Source organism: Oratosquilla oratoria, chromosome 12, assembly GCF_046742065.1.
Source record: "Oratosquilla oratoria isolate Oo_2021 chromosome 12, ASM4674206v1, whole genome shotgun sequence".
Lineage (NCBI taxonomy): Eukaryota > Metazoa > Arthropoda > Malacostraca > Stomatopoda > Squillidae > Oratosquilla > Oratosquilla oratoria.
Genome location: NC_134788.1, coordinates 23,241,481 through 23,262,892, shown reverse-complemented (window position 1 = coordinate 23,262,892; position 21,412 = coordinate 23,241,481). Strand labels below are relative to the sequence as shown.

The 21,412-nt window shown below is 39.5% G+C and overlaps 1 protein-coding gene and 1 pseudogene across 1 annotated transcript; one reads left to right on the top strand and one right to left on the bottom strand.

Moving 5' to 3' along the window:
• Positions 1–8,396: 8,396 nt before the first annotated feature.
• On the bottom strand, positions 8,397–15,691 carry LOC143030599 (uncharacterized). Its single transcript, XM_076193762.1, has 2 exons — positions 15,508–15,691; positions 8,397–10,458 (listed from the first exon to the last, which is right to left on the bottom strand). The coding sequence occupies exon 2, from the start codon at positions 10,231–10,233 to the stop codon at positions 9,028–9,030; it is 1,206 nt and encodes a 401-aa protein (XP_076049877.1). The 5' UTR covers positions 10,234–10,458; positions 15,508–15,691; the 3' UTR covers positions 8,397–9,027.
• LOC143030274 (uncharacterized) overlaps positions 11,741–21,412 on the top strand; it is a 30,739-nt pseudogene continuing 21,067 nt past the window's right edge.

The following is a 21,412-nucleotide window of genomic DNA, read 5'->3' as shown; positions in this document are numbered from 1 at the left end:
GAGTGGTGGGATGAGGAAGCAAAGAAGGGTGTAGAAGAGAAGAAACAGGCTTTCATAGATTGGCTACAAATTAGGACGAGGGAATCGTATAAGAGGTACAAAGTAAAGAGAAGGGAGGTCAAGCATAAGATAAAGGAGACAAAGAGGAGAGCAGATGTGAAATGGGGTAAGAGTATGACAGAAAATTTTGAAATTAATAAAAGGATGTTTTGGAAGGAAATTGAAAGAGAAGGCAAATCAAATAGAGAAGAAAAGGTAAAAGGTGCAGATGGAGAGATGATAATGGAAGAGAAGGGAGTGAGAGGAAGGTGGGAAGAGTATCTTAGGGAGCTGCTACATGTGAAGGAAGATAGGGAGGGAAAGGTAGTTGTAGTGGGAAGCCGTAAGAAAATGAGAGTGATGTCATAGGAAAATAAAGGGGAAATAGGGAAGGATGAAGTGAAAGCAGCTGTTAAGATGATGAGAGCAGGTAAGGCACCTGGGTTGGATGGATGGTATGCAGAATGTCTGAAGAAAGAAGGTGCAGTTATGATGGAGTGGCTGGTGAGGCTATTTAATGTATGTTTAAGAGAGGGTAGAGTGCCGGAGAACTGGAGGAGTGCCTGTATCGTTCCGCTTTACAAGGGAAAGGGGGACAAGTGTGAGTGTAGTAGTTTCAGAGGTATCAGCTTGTTGATTGTAGTTGGGAAGGCTTATGGGAGGGACTTGATTGAGAGGATTAGGAGAGGAAGAGAGGGAGTAATTGGCGAGGAACATTGTGGGTTTAGGACAGGTAGGGGTTGTGTAGATCATCTTGAGAATCAATACCGTGTGAGATCGAAACCTTTATTGGTACGACGTTTCGATTGTTACAGCTTTTTCAAGTACGGTAGATAATGTTTATCTACACACGGTCCTTTCTCCATTCGGAGGCCCGTAAGTGTTGAGCCGCTCTGCGTTCAGCTAATCCGGCGTTTTTGTAGTTATTTGGGCGGAGGGTATCCGACCAGGATGTGGGCGAGCCGTTCTATGTTTTCGGTGATGTTGTAAACTATGTCGGCTCCAGTCTTCCAAGCTTCGGGGGCCATGGGGTTGAATTGTCTACCTCTTCTCAGGGCGATGGTGTGAGCGCACTCTAGTAGGTAGTGAAGGAGAGGCTCTGAGGTGTTCATCCCGCAGTTGTCGCATTCTGAATTCCTAAGAAAGACCACCCGCTTGCGCGGGATCGGTTTTTGTGGGAGGGGAAGAATGTCTGTAAGAAAATGAAAAGATAGTAGCGTATAAAAGAGGGCTATTGCCACCAGGCGAATTAGCGAGCGATTTGGGGCAGTTGGTCGCATTCCCTTTCCTGGCAAACACTCTGAGTACATATAGGCCGAAATGTCCTCCTTTATCTCCACCAAGTCCCACCCGTCATCCATCAGCGCAGTTCCATTCTGTTTTGCCTTCCGGACGAGGAAGGCGGGCCGCCCTTGCTTCCCTGCTCCCTTAAGTGTCCAGATCAGCTATGCAGTGCCTCTGTTCCGCAGTGGCGGGACAAGACAGCAAATAGTGGACCAATGGACCACTTGTGTGGAGGCCACAGGGTTTGCACTGCCGCTTGAGGAAGTCGTCCCGTAACTCCTCCAGCGTGCAGTACCCGATGCGCCGGCGATGCAGGGAAACTTGTTTCGTCTTGGTTCGTTTGAGTGATACTCAAGGGGCACGGGATCGCGGGCTGGTGTGGAATGTGGTGAGACGCATATAAGAACATAAGAATAAAGAAGACAAGAGACCATAAGGCCTACACTAGGCAGACTACCCATGCATGTTCAACACCGTGTAAATCCCTCCCCGTGGAAATCTATGTAGAAAGCAAGGCACATTATTCACAGTATTCATTCATACATTTTGAAAAATTCATGTTAAAACAATATGTTAAAGGACGACTTTGTCTCGGTTGTTAAAAAATCCTCCACTTTGCAAATTATGAACGCCTGATATTTACATATTGTTTGCATAAAAGAATTTTTTAAAGACAGTATCAACACATGGTAGACCAAAATCCTGATGCCTAAAGTCATCCTCCACAAGAAACGTCCACAAAAGTTATACATTACAAATGACCTAACAAATAAGATATCCACAAACAACCTACAACCACCATTCCTAACATGTCCTACATCCCAGCTCATAATTGCTGCCCAAGTTTTACTGAAGACAACATGCAGCCCCAGAGTAGCTAGCATCAGTCCTTGGGCCTTTCCACAGATCTCTCTGGAAAGAAACCTTGCAATATTGTCTTTGTTGCAATCAATGGGGTCAAACTTTCTATGTCACTGGCAGAAAGTAGCAGGAGAGTAGTCACCGTCTCTCTCTTTTTTTTTTTTTGTGTGTGTGAAAATGTGCAAGAAATATCTATAAGATAACAAAGATCTTGAGCCCAGACCGGAGAGTTTCAGTCCATTGTACATCGTTTAGTATCACCGCAAACAGATACTTACAACGGACTCTTCCATAGATGATTACAAAGGCGGAGCATGCCGACAGGAGACCTTTTGGTCCATATCTAGGTCGGATGCAAAATAATCATAACAAACAAATAGATAAAAACTATAGTAATATAAATAATGAATAAAATACGTAAATAAATGCATAGGTATAGTTAAATAATAAACAAACAGGTAAATAGCAAATAATAATAAATTGACATATAACTAATAATAAATGAGAATAAAGCAAATAATGATAAACAGACAAATGATTACAAAACAAATAAACAAATAATATAAGATAAATTATAATCATTACAGCATCTTGCTTAGGTTTTTATCTAAATGATTCTTAAAGCTTCGAACTGAACTACATTGCACTGCCTCTGCAGGAACTTTGTTCCATTCATTAACTACACGGTTGGCGAAGTTGTTTCTACCCACTTCCAATTTAAATCTATTTCCTGACTGTTTGAGACCATTGTTTCTGGTCTGATTCTCATTCAGTGTGAAAATTTTGTCACTTTTGATGTTGTCAATTCCCTTTAGAATTTTAAAGACCTGTATCAAGGCACCTCTGAGTCTACGCTTTTTTAGGGAAAACAGATTCATATGTTTTAGTCGATTTATATGGAATCATTTTTGTGGCTCGCCTTTGTACTTTTTCCAACCTGTCAATGTATTTAATGAGATTCGGTGACCATACGGAAACAGCATATTCCAAATGTGGACGAACTAACGATGAATGATGGACTTTTGAAGTCAAAAGATCCACGCAATCAGTCCTAGAATCTTATTTACTTTCTCATAGGCTGAAATACACTGCTTGGATGATTTGAGATCGTTACTGATAATTACGCCGAGATCATTTTCACTATCAACTTTTGTTAACGAATTTCCAAATAACTTGTAATCGTACTTACTGTTATTTTTACCTATGTGCATTACCTTGCTTTTACTTGTTAAATTTCATTAGCCACTTTTCAGAACATTTGCCATTCCGCACAGTTTTGTATCATCAGCAAATTTGGAAACAATAGATTCTAGTCCATGGTCTATATCATTTATATATACTATGAATAGAAGTGGTCAAAGACGGTATCATTTTTCATTTCCTTTAAGATTCTTGGATGCCAATCGTCAGGCCCTGGTGATTTATTAACTTTGAATTACTCTATACACCTTTTAATTTTTTCTTTTGTTATATTCACCGTAGCAAGTTTACCCTAGACTTTTCACAGGTTTCAGTTTGGAGTTCACTTTGAGGTGTTTCGTTTACAAATACCGAGCTAAAATAATCGTTTACAATATTACACATTCCTTCATTTGAATATTCAAGTTGACCGTCAGCAGATAATAGTGGACCAATGGGATTCCTAACAACCTTTTTATCTCTGATGTACCTATAGAATTCTTTGGGATTCTCTTATGAGTTAGGGATATTAATTTCGTATTGTCGTTTTCGTTTTTTTTATTGTCCTTTCTAAATATCTTTGTATTAATACATTAGATGCACCAGAGCACTTATATTTCTTATAAGCCTATTTCTCTTTAGCAATACTTTGTTTTCAGTTTCTTTGTCGAGCCATTTTGGGCGAACCTGATTTGGGGGACATCTGTCCTTAAAAGGAATGAAAGTATGAATCATCTTAGTGAGCGTATTTTGAAACATTTCCCACATCTGATCTACAGGTCTTTCGCTTAATTTTGCCTCCCAATCTGTAAGCTGAAGCTCCTGACGTAGTCCTTTGAGCTGGGCCTTACTGAAACCGGGTATTTTAGAAACACAAGTATCTATTCTAAAAAATTTGAATATTTTGAATCTAAGTTGTGATCGCTATTTGCAACAGTTTCACCGACTTCTACATCAGCTATCATGCTTTCGCGGCTAGTGATCAATAGATTAAGTTTTCATGTCTTGTGGGCTCTTTTACATGCCTAACGATGACAATATTATTGAAGGTGGAACCAATCATGGCCACTACACACTTTTCCCAGAATGTAGAAAAAAAAAAAAAAAAAAAAAATTCCCCATCACAGAATAGCAATAGTGCTGAATATGATTATTTGGTAAATAATGCATTCCCCCCCGCAACAAATGAAAATGGTTTAATGTTATGCAACATGTTATATGCGGCTTAGTTTAAAATTGCAAATAAATGGCATAATTTCCAATAAATACACACACACACACACATATCTGATATATATATATATATATATATATATATACATATACAATATATATATATATATATATATATATATATATATATATATATATGATTAATTACTCTCTCTGTTGGTTGTCAGGCCGGACGGCCCTTCACCGCTTTCACTATGCCTCTCCAGATGGTTCTATCCTCTGTCAATTCCTTCCAGTCCTCTCTTGGTGCCACCCTCTCCACGTCCTTCTTTACTCCATCCATCCATCTGTACCTGGGTCTCCCTAATGGTCGTCTGCCCTCCACTCTTCCTTCCATCACCTTCTTTGGTAGTCTGTCTGCCTCCATTTGTACGCAGTGTCCAGCCCACATTGCTCTTCTTCCCCGTATTTCATCCTGAATGTACGGTTGCCGAGTCTGATTTCTAATTTCCCTGTTATGTCTTCGTCTGCAGTTCCCTTCTTCATCATATACTGGGCCGAGGATTCTTCTCAGGATATTGTTTTTAAAAATTTCTAATCTCTTCTCCCTTTCTTTTGTCAGTGTCCATGTCTCACATCATAGTACAGGACTGTTGATTTTATTACAATGTTATATGCTCTTAACTTAGTTCTGCTGATGGTCCGACTCTTCATTACAGATGCCAGGGCATGGTAACATCTGTTTTCTACAGCTATTCGTTCGTTCATTTCCATGTCCAATTCATTTCTCTCACTGACAACGGATCCCAGGTACTTGAACATATCCACTTTCTTCACCCTTAGTGATCCAACTTGCTCTTCTGCTGGTGTATAAATCCCATTTCTACTTAGTTTCATAATGTCCGTTTTCTGCTTATTGCATTTTAGGCCTATCAGTTCTGCTGTTCTCTGGAATACTGTAAAGATCTCGTTAATTTCCTCCACAGTCTCGGCCACCACATCCACATCATCGGCATAAGCGAGGTGGGTTATCTGACCATTGGATAACTTAGCTCCATCTGGATGGTTGATAATCTGCCTGACTGCTTTCTCCAGTGCAAGATTATATATATATATATATTGACGAGATAAACACCATATGAGGACGGAGCCTTTATTTGTACGACGTTTCGCTTATTACAGCTTTTTCAAGTACAAGTTGTGATACAAATGCTTGAGATTAAATAAGGGGAAAGGAGGGAACGGGGAGAGAAAAGGGGGGGGGGAAGGAAGAGGAGGAGGAGAAGGGGGGGGGATTGGACACTCTTCTTCTAAGTATTTTGCAGGTTTATTAAAGAGACCTTTTTAACACTAAAATTTCCAGAATTTCTTTTAGATAAATGCAGACAGCAGGCCGCTAAGATTCGGGAAAGCCGTAGGCAGCAGGACAGCACAAGACGTCTCGTGTTGCCACCAACCTGACACGTCTTTTAAGAACCACCAACTTGGAAATAGTGTGTCAGACAAGCAGAACGATAAAAGAAATCACGAAGACGGAAATACACAACAACCAGACACCGGGCACCAAAGCCGGTGTTTATCGTATTCCGTGTTCAGGATGTGATAAAGTTTACATCGGAGAAACGTCACGCGACCTGAATACACGAATACGTGAACACCGTTACGACGTCAGGCATGATGTCACCACCAATGCATGTAGAAACAAAGAAAACCATCTTATGGACTGGAAGAATGCAGAGCTGCTGATACGGGAACCAGACAAAATCCGCAGGAAGTTTTTAGAAGCAGCAATCATTCAAGGAACGAACACTATTGAACAAAACAGGGGCATGTTTAACATCTCGCCTCACATTATTCCCCTAATACCCATGGCCAGCAAAATATTACATATCTAAATCCCCTTTGTGGACATTTCGCCCATGGACGTTTGGGCCACCATTCTCATCCTTTCCCAGTGTTCAATCCCCCCACCCCCTTGTCTCTCCCCGTTCCCCTTATTTAATCTCAAGCATTTGTATCTCAACTTGTACTTGAAAAAGCTGTAATAAGCGAAACGTCGTACAAATAAAGGCTCCGTCCTCATATGGTGTTTATCTCGTCAATCTTGTCGGGAAACTGCCACTTTTAAGCATATATATATATATATATATATATATATATAATGAGACATTCTGACAGGTTGACGTAAGTGGAGTAGGAAACACAGGTCTTAGTCTTGAGTTTATTCCTGACTAGTTTCGCAGGTATGCTTTCTCATTCCTTTGGAAAGGCATACCTGCGAAACTAGTTAGGAATACCCTAAAGACTCCACTCATGTCATACATACATACATATATATATGTGTGTGTGTGTGTGTATCACAGAAAGATCACTAAAAACAACACGTGATCCACAAATTTTGCTGGTAACCACTAAGGAAATCGGAAGAAAACTACTTCTCGAGCGGTTTCGTGTAATTCACATCTTCAGGGGAATACAGAAAAAACTTGTTACAAAGAGTTACAAATTGTTACAAAAATAACAAGATCATACACTAGGAAAGGAATAAGTATATTATGAGATGTCACAAGATTAAACACTAGGAAAGGAACTGGCAAAGTACAAAAATTCACAAATGAAAAGGAATAAATCTTAGTACACAAAGTCATCAATGAAAAAGAAATCTAGAGAACAGCACAATTCACGAAATTAATTTTGTTCACTTACAGGCTGTAAGTGAACAAAATTAATTCAAAGAACGCAGACAGCAGAAAACAAAAAGGGGACCAATATTGACAAGAATAAGGGGCGCATGACCTTACCTTCCTTCTACATAACACTGAGTCAGTATGGCGGGTACGTTTTAATAAAACAATCACTCAACAATTTATCATTTTTGAAATGTCCATAAGTCATGTTCATTTTCTTTTTTATGTGTGCATTAGATTAAGCATGGTTTAATCACGTTTCTCTCAGGCAGAATCCTGAAGAACCTTGCTATGTTGTCTTAGATCAGTCGATGTGGTGATTGTTTAATGCTTTGTTTCACCACACAGCATTATTTTCTTGGATAGATCTCACATTATATCTATGGTTGAAACTCCTTGTTTTTAAGGTTTCCCAGTTTGCACTGAATAAAATTTAGAACAGTTATAACAAGAAATCTTGTTAGGTGGGCTATTCCGGGTCTTTTTGATAGTGTTGTATTTAAAAAATATCCTAACATTCAGTTTCTTTATATTAAGAAAACCTTTATGATAAGGGAGGACCAAAATCTTGGTTGGTTTTTCACTATCTACTCTACAGAAAATTTTCTACCTGGTGTTGCGACAAACATTTGCAATGAGATTTGTGAGCCTATTCGTTCTATACCTCCTTAAAAATGAGTCACCAATGTAGTAGGCGAATGGTAATCGATTTCGTCTCGACTGACCTCTTTCAATTCTAAAAAGGGGAGTTAGGGTGGCAGAGGTTCGCTGAACAACGAGGTCCCGGCCATGCTAAACCACCCTGACTCCCTCAAACATTTGACTTATCAACCCGTCGGTGCATCAAAAACAAAACAAAAACTTACATCTACTCACCACTGTGAAACACACTAACCCAGCACCACCAAGACGGTACAATGAAACGTAATTAACCCATTCAACTCCGATGACAAGATGTCTTGTCATTTGGTCAAATAAAACAAAAAATCATAAAACACCAAAATGTTTGATCAAACACCAGAAAAATATGACGTCAATCCTCGCTTCGCTCGCAGCGAAGCGAGGACTGACGTCATATTTTTCTGGTATTTGATCAAACATTTTGGTGTTTTATGATTTTTTGTTTTATTTGACCAAATGACAAGACATCTTGTCATCGGAGTTGAATGGGTTAACTGAAACGAAACCACACGTACTCTCATCAATATTTTCGTCTTATATTTTACAGGCCAATTTCATTTATTCTATAAAGCATTTGTATTGTTTCTACTTGGAGTATGCATCTCTTTTTAGTAAGCATATACTTCCTCCGTATACATGAAGTGTAACACGGTTTCTGTGTGACATTAATATTAATCATTTGTCTGTAACCTGCAACACAAAAGTAATTTGAAAGACTTTTTATCTTACGTGAATCTTCAAATACCAGGTGAGATAACTCTTGTTTGAGGAAGTTACAATTCAAAGGTCACACCGAAAACGTTTCACCCCATGTGTGGGTCCTTATGTGAGTTTCGAGGTGAGATATTGTCATGACAGTTGTCAGGTAAATGTCACACTTGAAAGGGATCTCTCTTGTGTGGGTCACCACATAATGAACGCGACAATTTATTTCTCTGGAAGTTGCGTCGTAATGGTCACACTGGAAAGTTTATTCTTCTGTATGGTCTCCATGTGTTTGTCGAGATGTCGCTCTCCTCTGGAAGCTACGTCGTAAAAGTCACATTTGTAAGACTTGTCTCCAGCTTGAGTATTCACGTAATGTTTAAGACACATTGTTTTTGTAAAAGGTGTGTCGCAAATGTCACACAGGTTTTTCTCCTGTGTGGGTCGTCACGTGACATCGAAGTTTTGACTTACTTATGAAAGCTGCGTCGCAAAGATCACACTGGAAAGGTTTCTCTCCTGTGTGGGTCATCACATGACATCGAAGTTTTGACTTATTTGTGAAAGCTGCGTCGCAAAGATCACACTGAAAAGGTTTCTCTCCTGTGTGGGTCATCACGTGATATCGAAGGTTTGACTTACTTGTGAAAGCTGCATCGCAAATGTTACACTGGAAAGGCTTCTCTCCTGTGTGGGTCATCATGTGACGTTGAAGAGCTGACTTTTTTGAGAAAGCTTTGTCGCAAAGGTCACACTTGAAAGACTTCTCTCCTGTGTGGTTCATCACGTGACTTCGAAGACTTGACTTTTGTGAGAAAGTTGCGTTGCAAATGTCACAGTGGAAAGGCTTCTCTCCTGTGTGGGTCATCACGTGACGTCGAAGTTTTGAATTATTTGTGAAAGCTGCGTCGCAAAGATCACACTTGAAAGGTTTTTCTCCTGTATGGGTCATTACGTGACTTTGCACACCTGACTTTGTTGTGAAAGCTGCTCCGCAAAGATCACATTTGAAAGGCTTCTCTCCTGTGTGGGTCATCACGTGACGTCGAAGTTTTGAGTCACTTGTGAAATCTGCGTCGCAAAGACCACACTTGAAAGGATTTTCACCTGTATGGGTCTTTACGTGACTTCGAACACCTGATTTTGTTGTAAAAGCTGCTCCACAAAGGTCACACTGGAAAGGCTTCTCTCCTGTGTGGGTCATTACGTGACGTTGAAGAGTTGACTTACTTGTGAAAGCTGCGTCGCAAAGGTCACAGTGGACAGGTTTCTCTCCTGTGTGGGTCATCACGTGACATCGAAGTTTCGACTTACTTGTGAAAGCTCCGTCGCAAAGGTCACACTTGAAAGGCTTCTCTCCTGTGTGGTTCATCACATGACATCGAAGTTTTGACTTACTTGTGAAAGCTGCGGTGCAAATGTCACACTGGAAAGGTTTCTCTCCTGTGTGGGTCATCGTGTGATGTCGAAGATTTGACTTTCTTGTGAAAGCTGAGTCACAAAGGTCACACTGGAAAGGTTTCTCTCCTGTGTGGGTCATCACGTGACATCGAAGCTCTGCTTTTGTTTTGAAAGCTGACGTGCAAAGGTCACACTGGAAAGGTTTCTCTCCTGTGTGGTTCATCACGTGACGTCCAAGATTTGCTTTCCTTGTGAATGCTGCGTCGCAAAGGACAAATTGGAAAGTTTCCTATCCTTTGTGGTTCTTTATATACCTTTTGAGAATACTCTTGTAGGAGATATCTGCATCACGTGAGCCACACTGATACTTTTTCTCCGGTGTCAATAGCGAATGTATATAATTTAAGGTCGAATCTCCTACTGAAATCTGGATTGCTAAATCCTACTCCTGAAAATAAAAAGTAAAGTTTTTAAATGTCCGCAATCCTTTCCAAATAATAAGAAATGTATTGAATATTGAATATAAAGTTAGAATTAAAATTGAAAATGTTTAAACATCGAAAGACGTATAAACACACCATGATACACCCATATGTCACATGAAATACTAAGAAATAAACAGAAGAATATGTTTGCTGTCATTTGACACTACTAACACCTTTTAACCAAATGCTCTCCTACACTGCTAGCAGAGAGTTCCAATTTTGGTAACAATTGGTCCCACATTGTCGGAGGAATTTCGTGACAGACAAACAATGGCAGACACACAGACAGGCAAGCTGAACTTGCTGAACAGATCCTTATACTACAGGCGTCCGCAACATCTGCATTGGCCCACGTTTCAATAACAAACCTATCAGGGCGTGAAAGAATTGTGGGATGATTTGTCGGTTTGTGTGGGAAGCGTTGGAATGAATTGCTGTGCCAGTGGTCACTAGAGGAGACAGTAGTGTAATCTGTAAGCACGTCTGCCCGGACAGTGGGAAGTCCATGGCTTCGATTACCGGGCGGTGCCAGTCTTTCAGTGACGCTCCCATCACACAATTGCTGGGTGGCAGTGTTGGGTGACTTGAGAGCACGAGTTGATAAAGAAATTTATTATGTAGTTGGAAGATATGGTACTCCAGGAAGAAGTGAAAGTGGAGAGAAATTGTTGGAGATGTGTGTGGAGCATTTGTATGTTTTGTTTCTTATATATGATGCAAGTTTTGAGGTTTGTCACTGTTCTTTCTCCCATCTAAGTCTTTAACAAGGTTTGTAGTCCATACCAAAAATTATGTACCTGTGTTATACAACTTGTTGAAAACAGCTGGACTTTGGAAGTAAATAATTTGAGCCACTAACCCCATCATCCTATTTGCTTTCTCTGGGGCATATACATAATGCTTAGATATTCTAAAGTTGTTACACCAAGATAATATTTGTTGTCCACTTTCATTTTTCCCTGTATGGTCTCCATAATGAGTCATATTATCCTAGTAATTTTAGGTATCTATTAAGAAAGAGCAAAGATTCATGAGATGACACCAGTGACTCATACATTCTTATATGTGGGTAGAGAGAACAAGAGAGATGATAGAGTTGCAATTTTTCTCTCAATCATTCAATAAAATTATGAAGAAAAAGACAGTAAAATGGGAAACTTTTGAGTTAATACAGGTTTGCTGTGAAATTGCTAGCAAGAAAATATTTTTATTGTAGTACATTGGCCTCTGCATTCAAGAGTTAATATGTTTATTAAGGAGTTTTACTTGCATCTTGAGTCTGTTGATATGGTAAGTGGTAATGTGTTTATATGTGGAGACTTTAATATATGGTTTGAAGATGTTAAAAATTCTTCAGTCACAGCTTTTATGGAGATGATGTACTCATTTAATATTAACAGCAGTGAATGAGGTAACTTCTGAAGGCAGTCACATACTAAATCTTATCTTTAGTGACTGTAGTTATGATCTTGTTCAGAAGATGTGTCTTGATGAAGTATGTTGTATATCCCCTGTGCATAAACTTGTATCTAAAAAAAGGATTACACTTCAACTTAAGAGGAATTTTCAACCAAAACTATAAGTGAATTCTGTCACATGGAGAATTTCTGAAGAAGAAAGTAAAATATGTGACCATGGGTTAGTGGAATCTGGACAATGTGTAACCTGTTAGGTTATACATTAAGAGCACAAGAGAAGAGTATAATACCATGTACCCTTTAATTGAGAAGGAAATAGTGGTAAAGGATTATGCACCTTGGTTTAATGTCAAAATACTCAGGGCAAAGAAAGAAAAATATAGGAAAGAGAAACTATGGTGTAGACATAAAAATCAGGAGGCAAGGAGAGCATATCAAGTAGCAAAGAACATAGAAATCAGTCTGGTGACGAAAAGAAAAAGGGAATACTATAGGATATGAGGTTACCTGATGGATTTGCTTATGTTGAATTAGCAAATATGTTTCTTGATTTCATTGGAAAAAAAAAAAAAAAAAAATTGAAGATGTTATTAGAAATTTTAATGTCAGAGTCAGAAGCCTGATGTGGAGTATACAATTCCTGAAATTAAGTTATCACATTTCCATTAAGTACCTGTGAATGTAGTAAAACTTATCACACAATGAGTGAAATTCACATACTGTGCTAATGGCCCATTACCGATGAGTGATATCAAAAGAAGTGAGAATTTTAGTGATTTATTAAAGACTTTAACTGATATGGTTAATAAAAACACCAATAAGTATTTTTCCTGAGAGTGAAAAGGGGCAATTGTGAAACCTATTGTTAAGGGTAAACTACATCCCCAGTGTTTAAGTTCTTCTAGACCAGTATTCAATCTAATGTTTCTGTCAGTTTCTAGAAAAAGTAATTCTTGATCAGTTAATGGAACATCTTCAGTTACTGAAGGTATTATCTGATAATCAGTCGGCCAATAGATGTCTTTATTAAAAAAAGACAACTCTTTGCTCTGTTGTAAACAATCTGTTTGTACACAGGGATGAAGGCAAGTAGTGTTCTGATTTTACTTGAGTGCTGTATTTGCTACTGTAGTGCACAATGTATTACTTCAAGACTGTATGAACACTGAAATTGAAGGTGATGCACTTAAATATTTCAGGAGTTATCTTGAAAACAGATTTTACTGTGTACTGGGCCCTACTCTCTTCTGTGTGTAATCAAATGAACTCTCGCGCATTCTTAGTAAACATAGAGTTGACTTTAAACTATATGCCGATGATACACAGTGTTATTTGACAATGGATGAAGTAGTGAATACTGAAGTTAAAATAGGTATGATAATGAAAGATGTGGGAAAATGGATGAACTCCAAGCAACTGAAGTTAAACAAAAATAAAACAGAAAGTCTAATTGTTGGAAAGAGTAATAATCTTATAAAGTTAGACATCTCTACTCTTCAGATTAGTGGAACCTTAGTGACAGTAGAAATAGCAGTCAAAGACTTAGGTGTGATCACAGACTGTGATCTATCTTTCAAGGATCAAATCAATCAAGTGGTAGGAACAATAGGATATCATCTACAAAATATTTCATTTCTCGAGAGGTATTTCGGTGGAAATACAATGAAAATGCTTGTTCACAATCATGTCATAAGCAAATTGGACTATTGTAGTTTGTTTTATTATGGACTTCCTAATTATCTATTGAAGAAGTTACAACTAGTTATGAACAGAGCTGCCAGACTCATAAAGAACCTACCTCCCCATGAAAGAATAACAATGGCTGCCAATCAAAGCACGCATGATTTACAAAATTTGTGTCCTGACTCATCAGCCAGTGCGATTTGGTAAACCTAGATATACAAGGAATTTACTGCAGGACTTACATCTTGATACCCCTTTGGCTCTGAGACACAATGTTGAGCAGGACAGGCTCTTTGAGCCCAGAGTTAACTTTGAAAAGGGTTTTAGAGCATTTCAAAAGATTGCTCCACGATTAAATAATGAGCTACCTGGAAATGTTAAGAATTGGGCAAAATTTTAGTTGTGCACATCTATGCAATATAGCAATAGAAAATGATAAATTTTGTAAATTGTAATACATCAACATAATATGCGATTTTCTTGGCAGAAGTCAATAACAAAAAAGCTGTTAAAATCTATTTGCTAATGAAGTTGCGGCGGTTGAATGATACCCCATGTTTGTTTTGATAGATGCAGAGGTCAAAGAAACGAAAGGACGCTAAATTCATCTATTCGGACCTACCTAACCTATGTAATATAACCCATGTTTAGTAATTTGGTACCTCAAATTCTAAAGATCATTCGGGTTATCATCATGAATGCTGACGGCCTGTGAATATTGTTGTACCTTTTGTCAATTAACTGACGAAGGCAGAATCCTCTGCTCTCTCATAAAGTCCAAGGAAGCCCTTTGTCTTTGTAACAGCACTTATTAATGTCACCTGGACAGATGACAGCATAACGTCTGGACCGTATCCTAGCACTGCATTCATGTGTTATAATTTACATAATTAATATTTACTAATCTAATGCTATATCACATAGGTGTGCACAACTAAAATAACACAAAGAACTGTAATACCTTGATAACCTTTAGGAAAGCACTCAAGACCTACTTATTGAAGAAAGCAAATTATGTTATTTATATGTGCATTAATGATAATTATCGGTGTTGATACTGTATCTATGATAGCCCAGCAGAGCATAGCATAGCCAGTTGACTGGGGCCTGGAACTTCATCAATGGTAAACAGTAAGATGCTTGTCAGTCTCACAGATGAAATTCTGAGTATTTTGAATCCCATTCACACAAGTACCATAAACAGTAATATTGGTAGAAATTATTTTTCAAATTAAGATGAGCAAACACCTTTAAATTTCCCATGAGTTAGGTTAGGCTAGGGTTCACAACTGCAATTTTTACCTGTATCCACTTCAAGCTCTTAGTATTCTGAGCATTTCAAACACCACATATAAGTAATGCAAATTAATAATGTTAGTGAAAATTAAAACAAAATAAGACAGTCGAACTTGGTAGATTAGATATTTGCCAGTCTCACACCTTCAGTTCTTCTCTATATCATTAGCTAGTTGTTATCATTCCGAGTATTCTAGACCCCATATGTAAATACCACAAATTAATAGAGATTTAAAAACAATACTATTAAACATGTCTAATTTACCTAATTTTACATTTACGTGATTTATACGGCGCTTCTATTAGCTTTTGAAACATATATATCAATATATCATATAAACTATTTCCTAGTTCTTGCAGGCCTATTATTATCTGACTGATTGATTGGTTTATTTTATCATTATTATTTTAACTCCCTCCCCCGATGCCGCCATCCCCCTCCACAAGTTTTGAAACGCAGTAATATCTAATTTCATCTCCTTACTGACCTACAGTATTCTTTCCAAAGTATCCAACACCAAAACAGCTACATAATGGCCCCCAGCTTCCAGCCATTAATGCAACCATTTAGGCTGTAGTTGGCTGTCGAACGTCTTGGAATGACTATTATATTACCTGTGTAGCTTCCCTTTTTGGTTACAATCTTCGTGAACTTTCAGCGTTTCACAAATGTCTAAGGAATTTAAAATAGTCTTGCAACTGCGAGGCCACTTTTAGAAATGGCTTACTGGGTTCAAGTTTTGTATACGATGACCTACTTACTTCCATCTTTAATGCGCAGCACGCGCTTCAATTTTGTTTAATTTACTTTATTGACATCGCCTACACACATTTTTCCGTTCACTTCGTTCATCAACTTTACTCCGTTTCCATTATGTACATATTTTCCTTTTTATCTTCTATGTTTACTTTTTCGAATAGAGATTTTAACTGCAACTTGATTTTCGTTATTATATTTCCACTAAATTATTTTATTTTAATTTTCTCTTACAGTAAATCATAAAGTGCCTCATTATTACATAATTTGCACAACTTTTCTTCCTGGATTTTCGTTCTCTGCCGTAGTGTTGGGGTGTTAAAAACTGTATGGACAAGGTTGCCCGAGTTTATTTTGGTAAGCCCTTTACTTGGGCTCTGAAGTCATTGCAGGTTTTGTTAGTTTAGAAGCGGGAATGAAGACGTTCCAAAACTATTTCAGTTGTAATGTCGTACATTTATTACATTTATTATTTGATCCTTAGTGAACTATTAAAGTATTATAAGAACTTTATTCATTATTTGTCATACTCAAGGAAAATTCAATTTGTTAAATATACCTGTATGTTGGAGATGATTGTTGGATAACTTTTATAAGACTCTATTATTGTTGTTACAGATAAAATCGACAAATTCAAAAAGTAAAAAAAGATGATTTTGGTTGCCACCACCCGAGAAAAAAAATTAGTTTTTCAAAAGAAATGGTCATAAGTAGAGCGCAATGCGCCCAGACCAGGGAATCCGGTAAGACATTTCTAATAACATTTCAGAAAGTGTCATCCACTGAAATAGATAAGATGGAACAACTTCAGAAGGCTAAGAAGCCGCAGAAGGGTGGTTGACTAGGGCTACTAAGTAGATGGACGTTTACTAGTAAGAAATTCACTTGCATTAGAGAAGTTTGATAAAAGGTTTTCTAGGCTAGAGGAAATTCAAGGTCAGGTAGAATTAGAAATAGATCCTAACCTATTAGGAAATTACCTTGATCAGGCAGATGCAGCAAGGCAGAGGGATAGGACAACAAGAAGACGATGTGCTGACCAACTACAGGGAATGGCAGTACCAGATAAGGATTCCACCGAATTTGCAAGTATCAGCACGTCTTTAGTTCATGCAAAACTTCCCAAGTTAGAATGACCAAAATTTGATGGTGAAATTACTCAGTGGCAGAGTTTCTGGGACCACTTTTTATCACACATACATGACAAAGACTTGCCAGTAGTTAGCAAGTTGACATATTTATTGTCACTATTAGAAAGAGGTTCCTGCTCAAAATGTGGTGCAAGGAGTGCCACAGGTGCACCAGTGCCAGCTAGAAGGCAGTTGTTGATTTTCTAAAGGAACGCTTTAGAAAGACTGAGCATATCACTCGTGCACATGTCCAGGCTCTTCTTTCTCTGCAGGTACCAGTCGAACGAGGTAGGAACTTCATTGCTCAGTTGTGGATACTCCAAGATGAGGTCGTAAAACACACTAGAAGCCGGGAAGCTTTGAAGGTAACAGGAAAGCAGTGTGAAGTTCTCTTGACTCCCAAGCTTACCTATTTCAAGCTTACCTATTTCAATTACATGGGAGGTTAAGAGACTTCTTATAATGCTCCCATCTCAACTCCAATCATAAGATATGGATTAATGAATATTTTCCAATTTCTATTTCCGCAGTTTCATCATCAATGTCTCCTTTCATTCACTTTCTTTTTTGATGATTTTTTTTTTCTTTTAACACTGATCGAGTTTGTCCTTATAGGCTCCTATGGTAGGGGCTGTAACTACCTCCGCCGGAAGACCATTCCAATCACTGACCACTCTTATACTAAATGAATTAGCCCTCACCAGAGTTCTCCAGTGGCCTCGTTTCTTAAGCCATTCAACTCCGATGACAAGATGTCTTGTCATTTGGTCAAATAAAACAAAAAATCATAATAAAACAACAAAATGTTTGATGATCAAACAGCACCAGAAAAATATGACGTCGTCAGTCCTCCTCCTCGAGGAGGAGGACTGATGACGTCATATTTTTCTGGTGCTGTTTGATCATCAAACATTTTGTTGTTTTATTATGATTTTTTGTTTTATTTGACCAAATGACAAGACATCTTGTCATCGGAGTTGAATGGGTTAAGCTTAACTGTGTTTGACCTGGTAATCGCTACGATCTCCTGTTAATTACACTTAGTAATGACAAATTGTAACAACCCCCTTTTCATTACAATAAATCGCTACAATTTATCGTAGAGTGTAAACCTTGCTTTAGCTCTGGTACCAGTTTGGTCATCCTTCTTTATACCTTTTCTAATTCTTGGATGTCTTTTTTGAAGTATGGTGACCAGCTCTGAACGGCATACTCTAAATGTGGTCTCACCAAAGCACAATAGAGCGACTTACATACGTCTGCATCCATGGATGGAAAATTTCTTCTTATCAGGCCTACCATCTTATTTGCCTTCTTAGCTACCACTGCAACATGTTGTGCTGGCTTTAGGTCCGACGACACCAATACTCCCAAATCTTTCTCCAACTCTGACGTATTTAATTAATTTCCATTCAAATCATAATTCACTCTTGGATTCTTGTGACCCATATGCATTGTTGAACATTTCTCTGTATTGAACTGCAACAACCATTTAGCACTCCAATTCTGCAGTCTCAACAGGTCCCTTAGCATGGCTTGTATATCTTTATCTGAACGTATTTCTTTAAAAATCTTTGCATCGTCTGCAAATAGCAGTGATGTACATTCCAATTCCTTGACTATATCATTCACATATATGAGAAATAACACTGGTCCCAACACAGAACCCTGAGGTACACCTGATGTCACTGGCAGTTCTTGCGATAATGTTCCTCTGATTTCAACTTGCTGCACTCTATCCATAAGAAAACCCCTTATCCATCTCCACAAATTTCCTCTAATACCGTATGCTTCTAACTTGGTCAATAAACGTTCATGTGGCACAGTATCAAATGCCTTCTTGCAGTCCAAATAAACAACATCCATTGGCACTTGTTGGTCTAAGGCAGATGATAGATATTCCATGTAAGTTAAGAGATTTATTAACGTACTTCTTCCTTGCCGGAAACCTTGTTGACTATCACTAATGAGGTTATTGTTTTCTAGGTGCAACACAATGACATTCCTAATCATTGTTTCAAATATCTTGCACAATACACATGTCAGAGACACTGGTCTATAATTTAATGGTTGCAATTTATCACCCTTTTTAAATCAGGGACCACACCAGTTCTCAATGACTCCTTTATTATCAATATGATTGGTAGTGCTAATTCTTTGCTACACTCTTTCAAAAGCTTAGGATGGATGCCATCCTGACCCATAGCCTTGTTCTCATTAAGTAAACTGAATGTTGCAACGCCCAAGTGTCCGGGTGAGGGTGGTGGTGACGCTGCTGGCTGGAAGGATAAGCCTTCTAGCTGGATCTTTCATTGGTTCCCGCCCTTCCATTATTTTGAGTGCCTTTTTCTTGCACTGGTGGATGATGCACTCTGGATATTTTAATTTCTGAAAGACCTCCTTTATGTGCCTAAACTCGTCCTCTAAGAATTCAGGGCTACAAATTCTGAGAGCTCTGAGGTAGAAACCTATAACTACACCTTTCTTAATACTGAGATCATGGTGGGAAAGGAAGTGAGTCAAATCGTCCTTATTGGTTGGTTTCCTGTAGACTGTAAATTTTAAAAGATTACAGTCTAAACTTGGGCGTTGCAACATTCAGGTAGTGGGCCAGTCCAGCAGGACTATCAAAGAGCTCTCTAGAAGGAGTGACAGCCGGGACGAGATGTGGGGAAAAAACAATGGTGTCTACCGCATACCCTGTGCTGGATGTGATAAAGTATATATCGGCGAGACCTCCCGTGACCTGAAGACCCGGATCCGGGAGCATCGCTACGATTCCCGGAACAACATCACCACCAACGCCTGCGTTATCCACCGTAACACCAACGACCACCTGATGGATTGGGATAACGCAGAGCTTCTTTTTAGTGAACCAGACAGGGTGAGGAGGAAATGCTTGGAAGCGGCCGCCATTCAAAGCTTCAAAACCATTGAGCAGAACAGAGGCATGTTCAACATCGCCCCTCCTATCATCCATCTGTTACCCGCATTATACAATTGTTTGAAATGTACCCCTTAGTCCACTTTAGCAAACTGTCCGAAATGTCCTCCTTTATCTCCACCAAGTCCCACCCGTCATCCATCTGTTACCCGCATTATACAAATGTATGAAATGTCCCCCTTAGTCCACTTCAACAAACTGTCCGAAATGTCCTCCTTTATCTCCACCAAGTCCCACCCGTCCCCTTCTCACACACACCCCCTCCGCCCCTCCACCTACCACCCACCCCTCCCTGATAACCTCTCCTAGTTCCTTCCCCGTCGGCCTATATGTACTCAGAGTGTTTGCCATAACCTACTCGATGATCAAGAACGCAGGCGACGCCGGATGGAAGGCCATTCTACTCTTGGCAAATCGCACCCTAGTGCAACACGCGAGACCTAGGAACTGGAATTCCTAGGATATAATTCCTATCCCCAAGTCCAAGGAGGGCAACAGCTACAGACCCATCTCCCTACTTAGCTGTATAGAGAAGACTGTCGAGAAAACGGTGCTCAACAGGCTGAAATGGAAATTAGGGCCACTCCATCCACAGTTGTATGCCTATCGGGGTATGGTGGGAACCACGGAGTGCACAATGGACTTTCTCAGCTTCATCAACGGGAAAAGGGCAATCGTCGTCTTCCTGGACCTAGAAAAAGCCTTCGAATTGGTTAACCCTACAGCGATGCTGACCTCTCGTCGAAAAGGGAATCGCAGGCAACCTTCTGGCATGGGTACAGGCATACTGCCAAAACAGACGGGCTTAGAGTCCGTTTCCAGGGCTCCGTGTCTAGCTACAAAGACCTGGAATACGGCACCCCTCAAGGAGGCATCTTGAGTCCCTACCTGTTCAACGTGCACATGGACAACATAGCCTCCCTTCCACGACCACGGAACGTTGAGATCTTCATATATGCTGACGACATCGCCATCGTTAGCAACGGACCCAACTGCCGCACCAATGCCCAAAAAGCACTCAACACTATACAAAAGAGCTGCACACAACTAGGCTTCAAGATAAACGTAAGGAAGACAAAAGCCATGGCTATTAAAATGGCAAACCCAAGGTCAATCTCCATACACCAGCAAGATCTTGAGTGGGTGGATGACTTCACCTATCTTGGAGTCACTGTGCAGAAAACCTTGTCATCCTCTCTTCAAATCCAGAAGCTGAAGCAAATGACAAAAAACGAAGACAGCTCCGATGAGATATATGCAATCACTTGATGCGGGTGCCAGCCGCCTGGTACTGGAACACTACTACAAGTATTGCATCCAACCCATTATTGAATATAGAGCACCTGTCCTATCACATCTAACATCACAGCAGGAAGAATCACTTGAAGTTGCACAAAACAACGCCCTTCGCCTCATCCTAGGTACTCCCATGTGGACCAGAAAAAGCAACCTGCAGATGGAATCTGGTATACCACCACTGATGGCCAGGATTCAGACCCGGAACTGCACCGCGGCAGCCAAGGCCCTGCTGAGCGACAGGGACTCACATATCAAGACTAAACTCAAGGCTCACCTGGACGCGCACCCGGACCTACCACGACCAGATACATACATCGGACACCTAAGAGACCAAATCCGCGCGACAGGCATGGAAGGGCACCTAAAGGCTCTGAAGCCAGACAGGGCATG

Bases quoted from the DNA above. Each gene is read 5' to 3' on its own strand.
- LOC143030599 (XM_076193762.1), bottom strand. From the start codon at position 10,233: ATGAACCACACAGGAGAGAAACCTTTCCAGTGTGACCTTTGCACGTCA.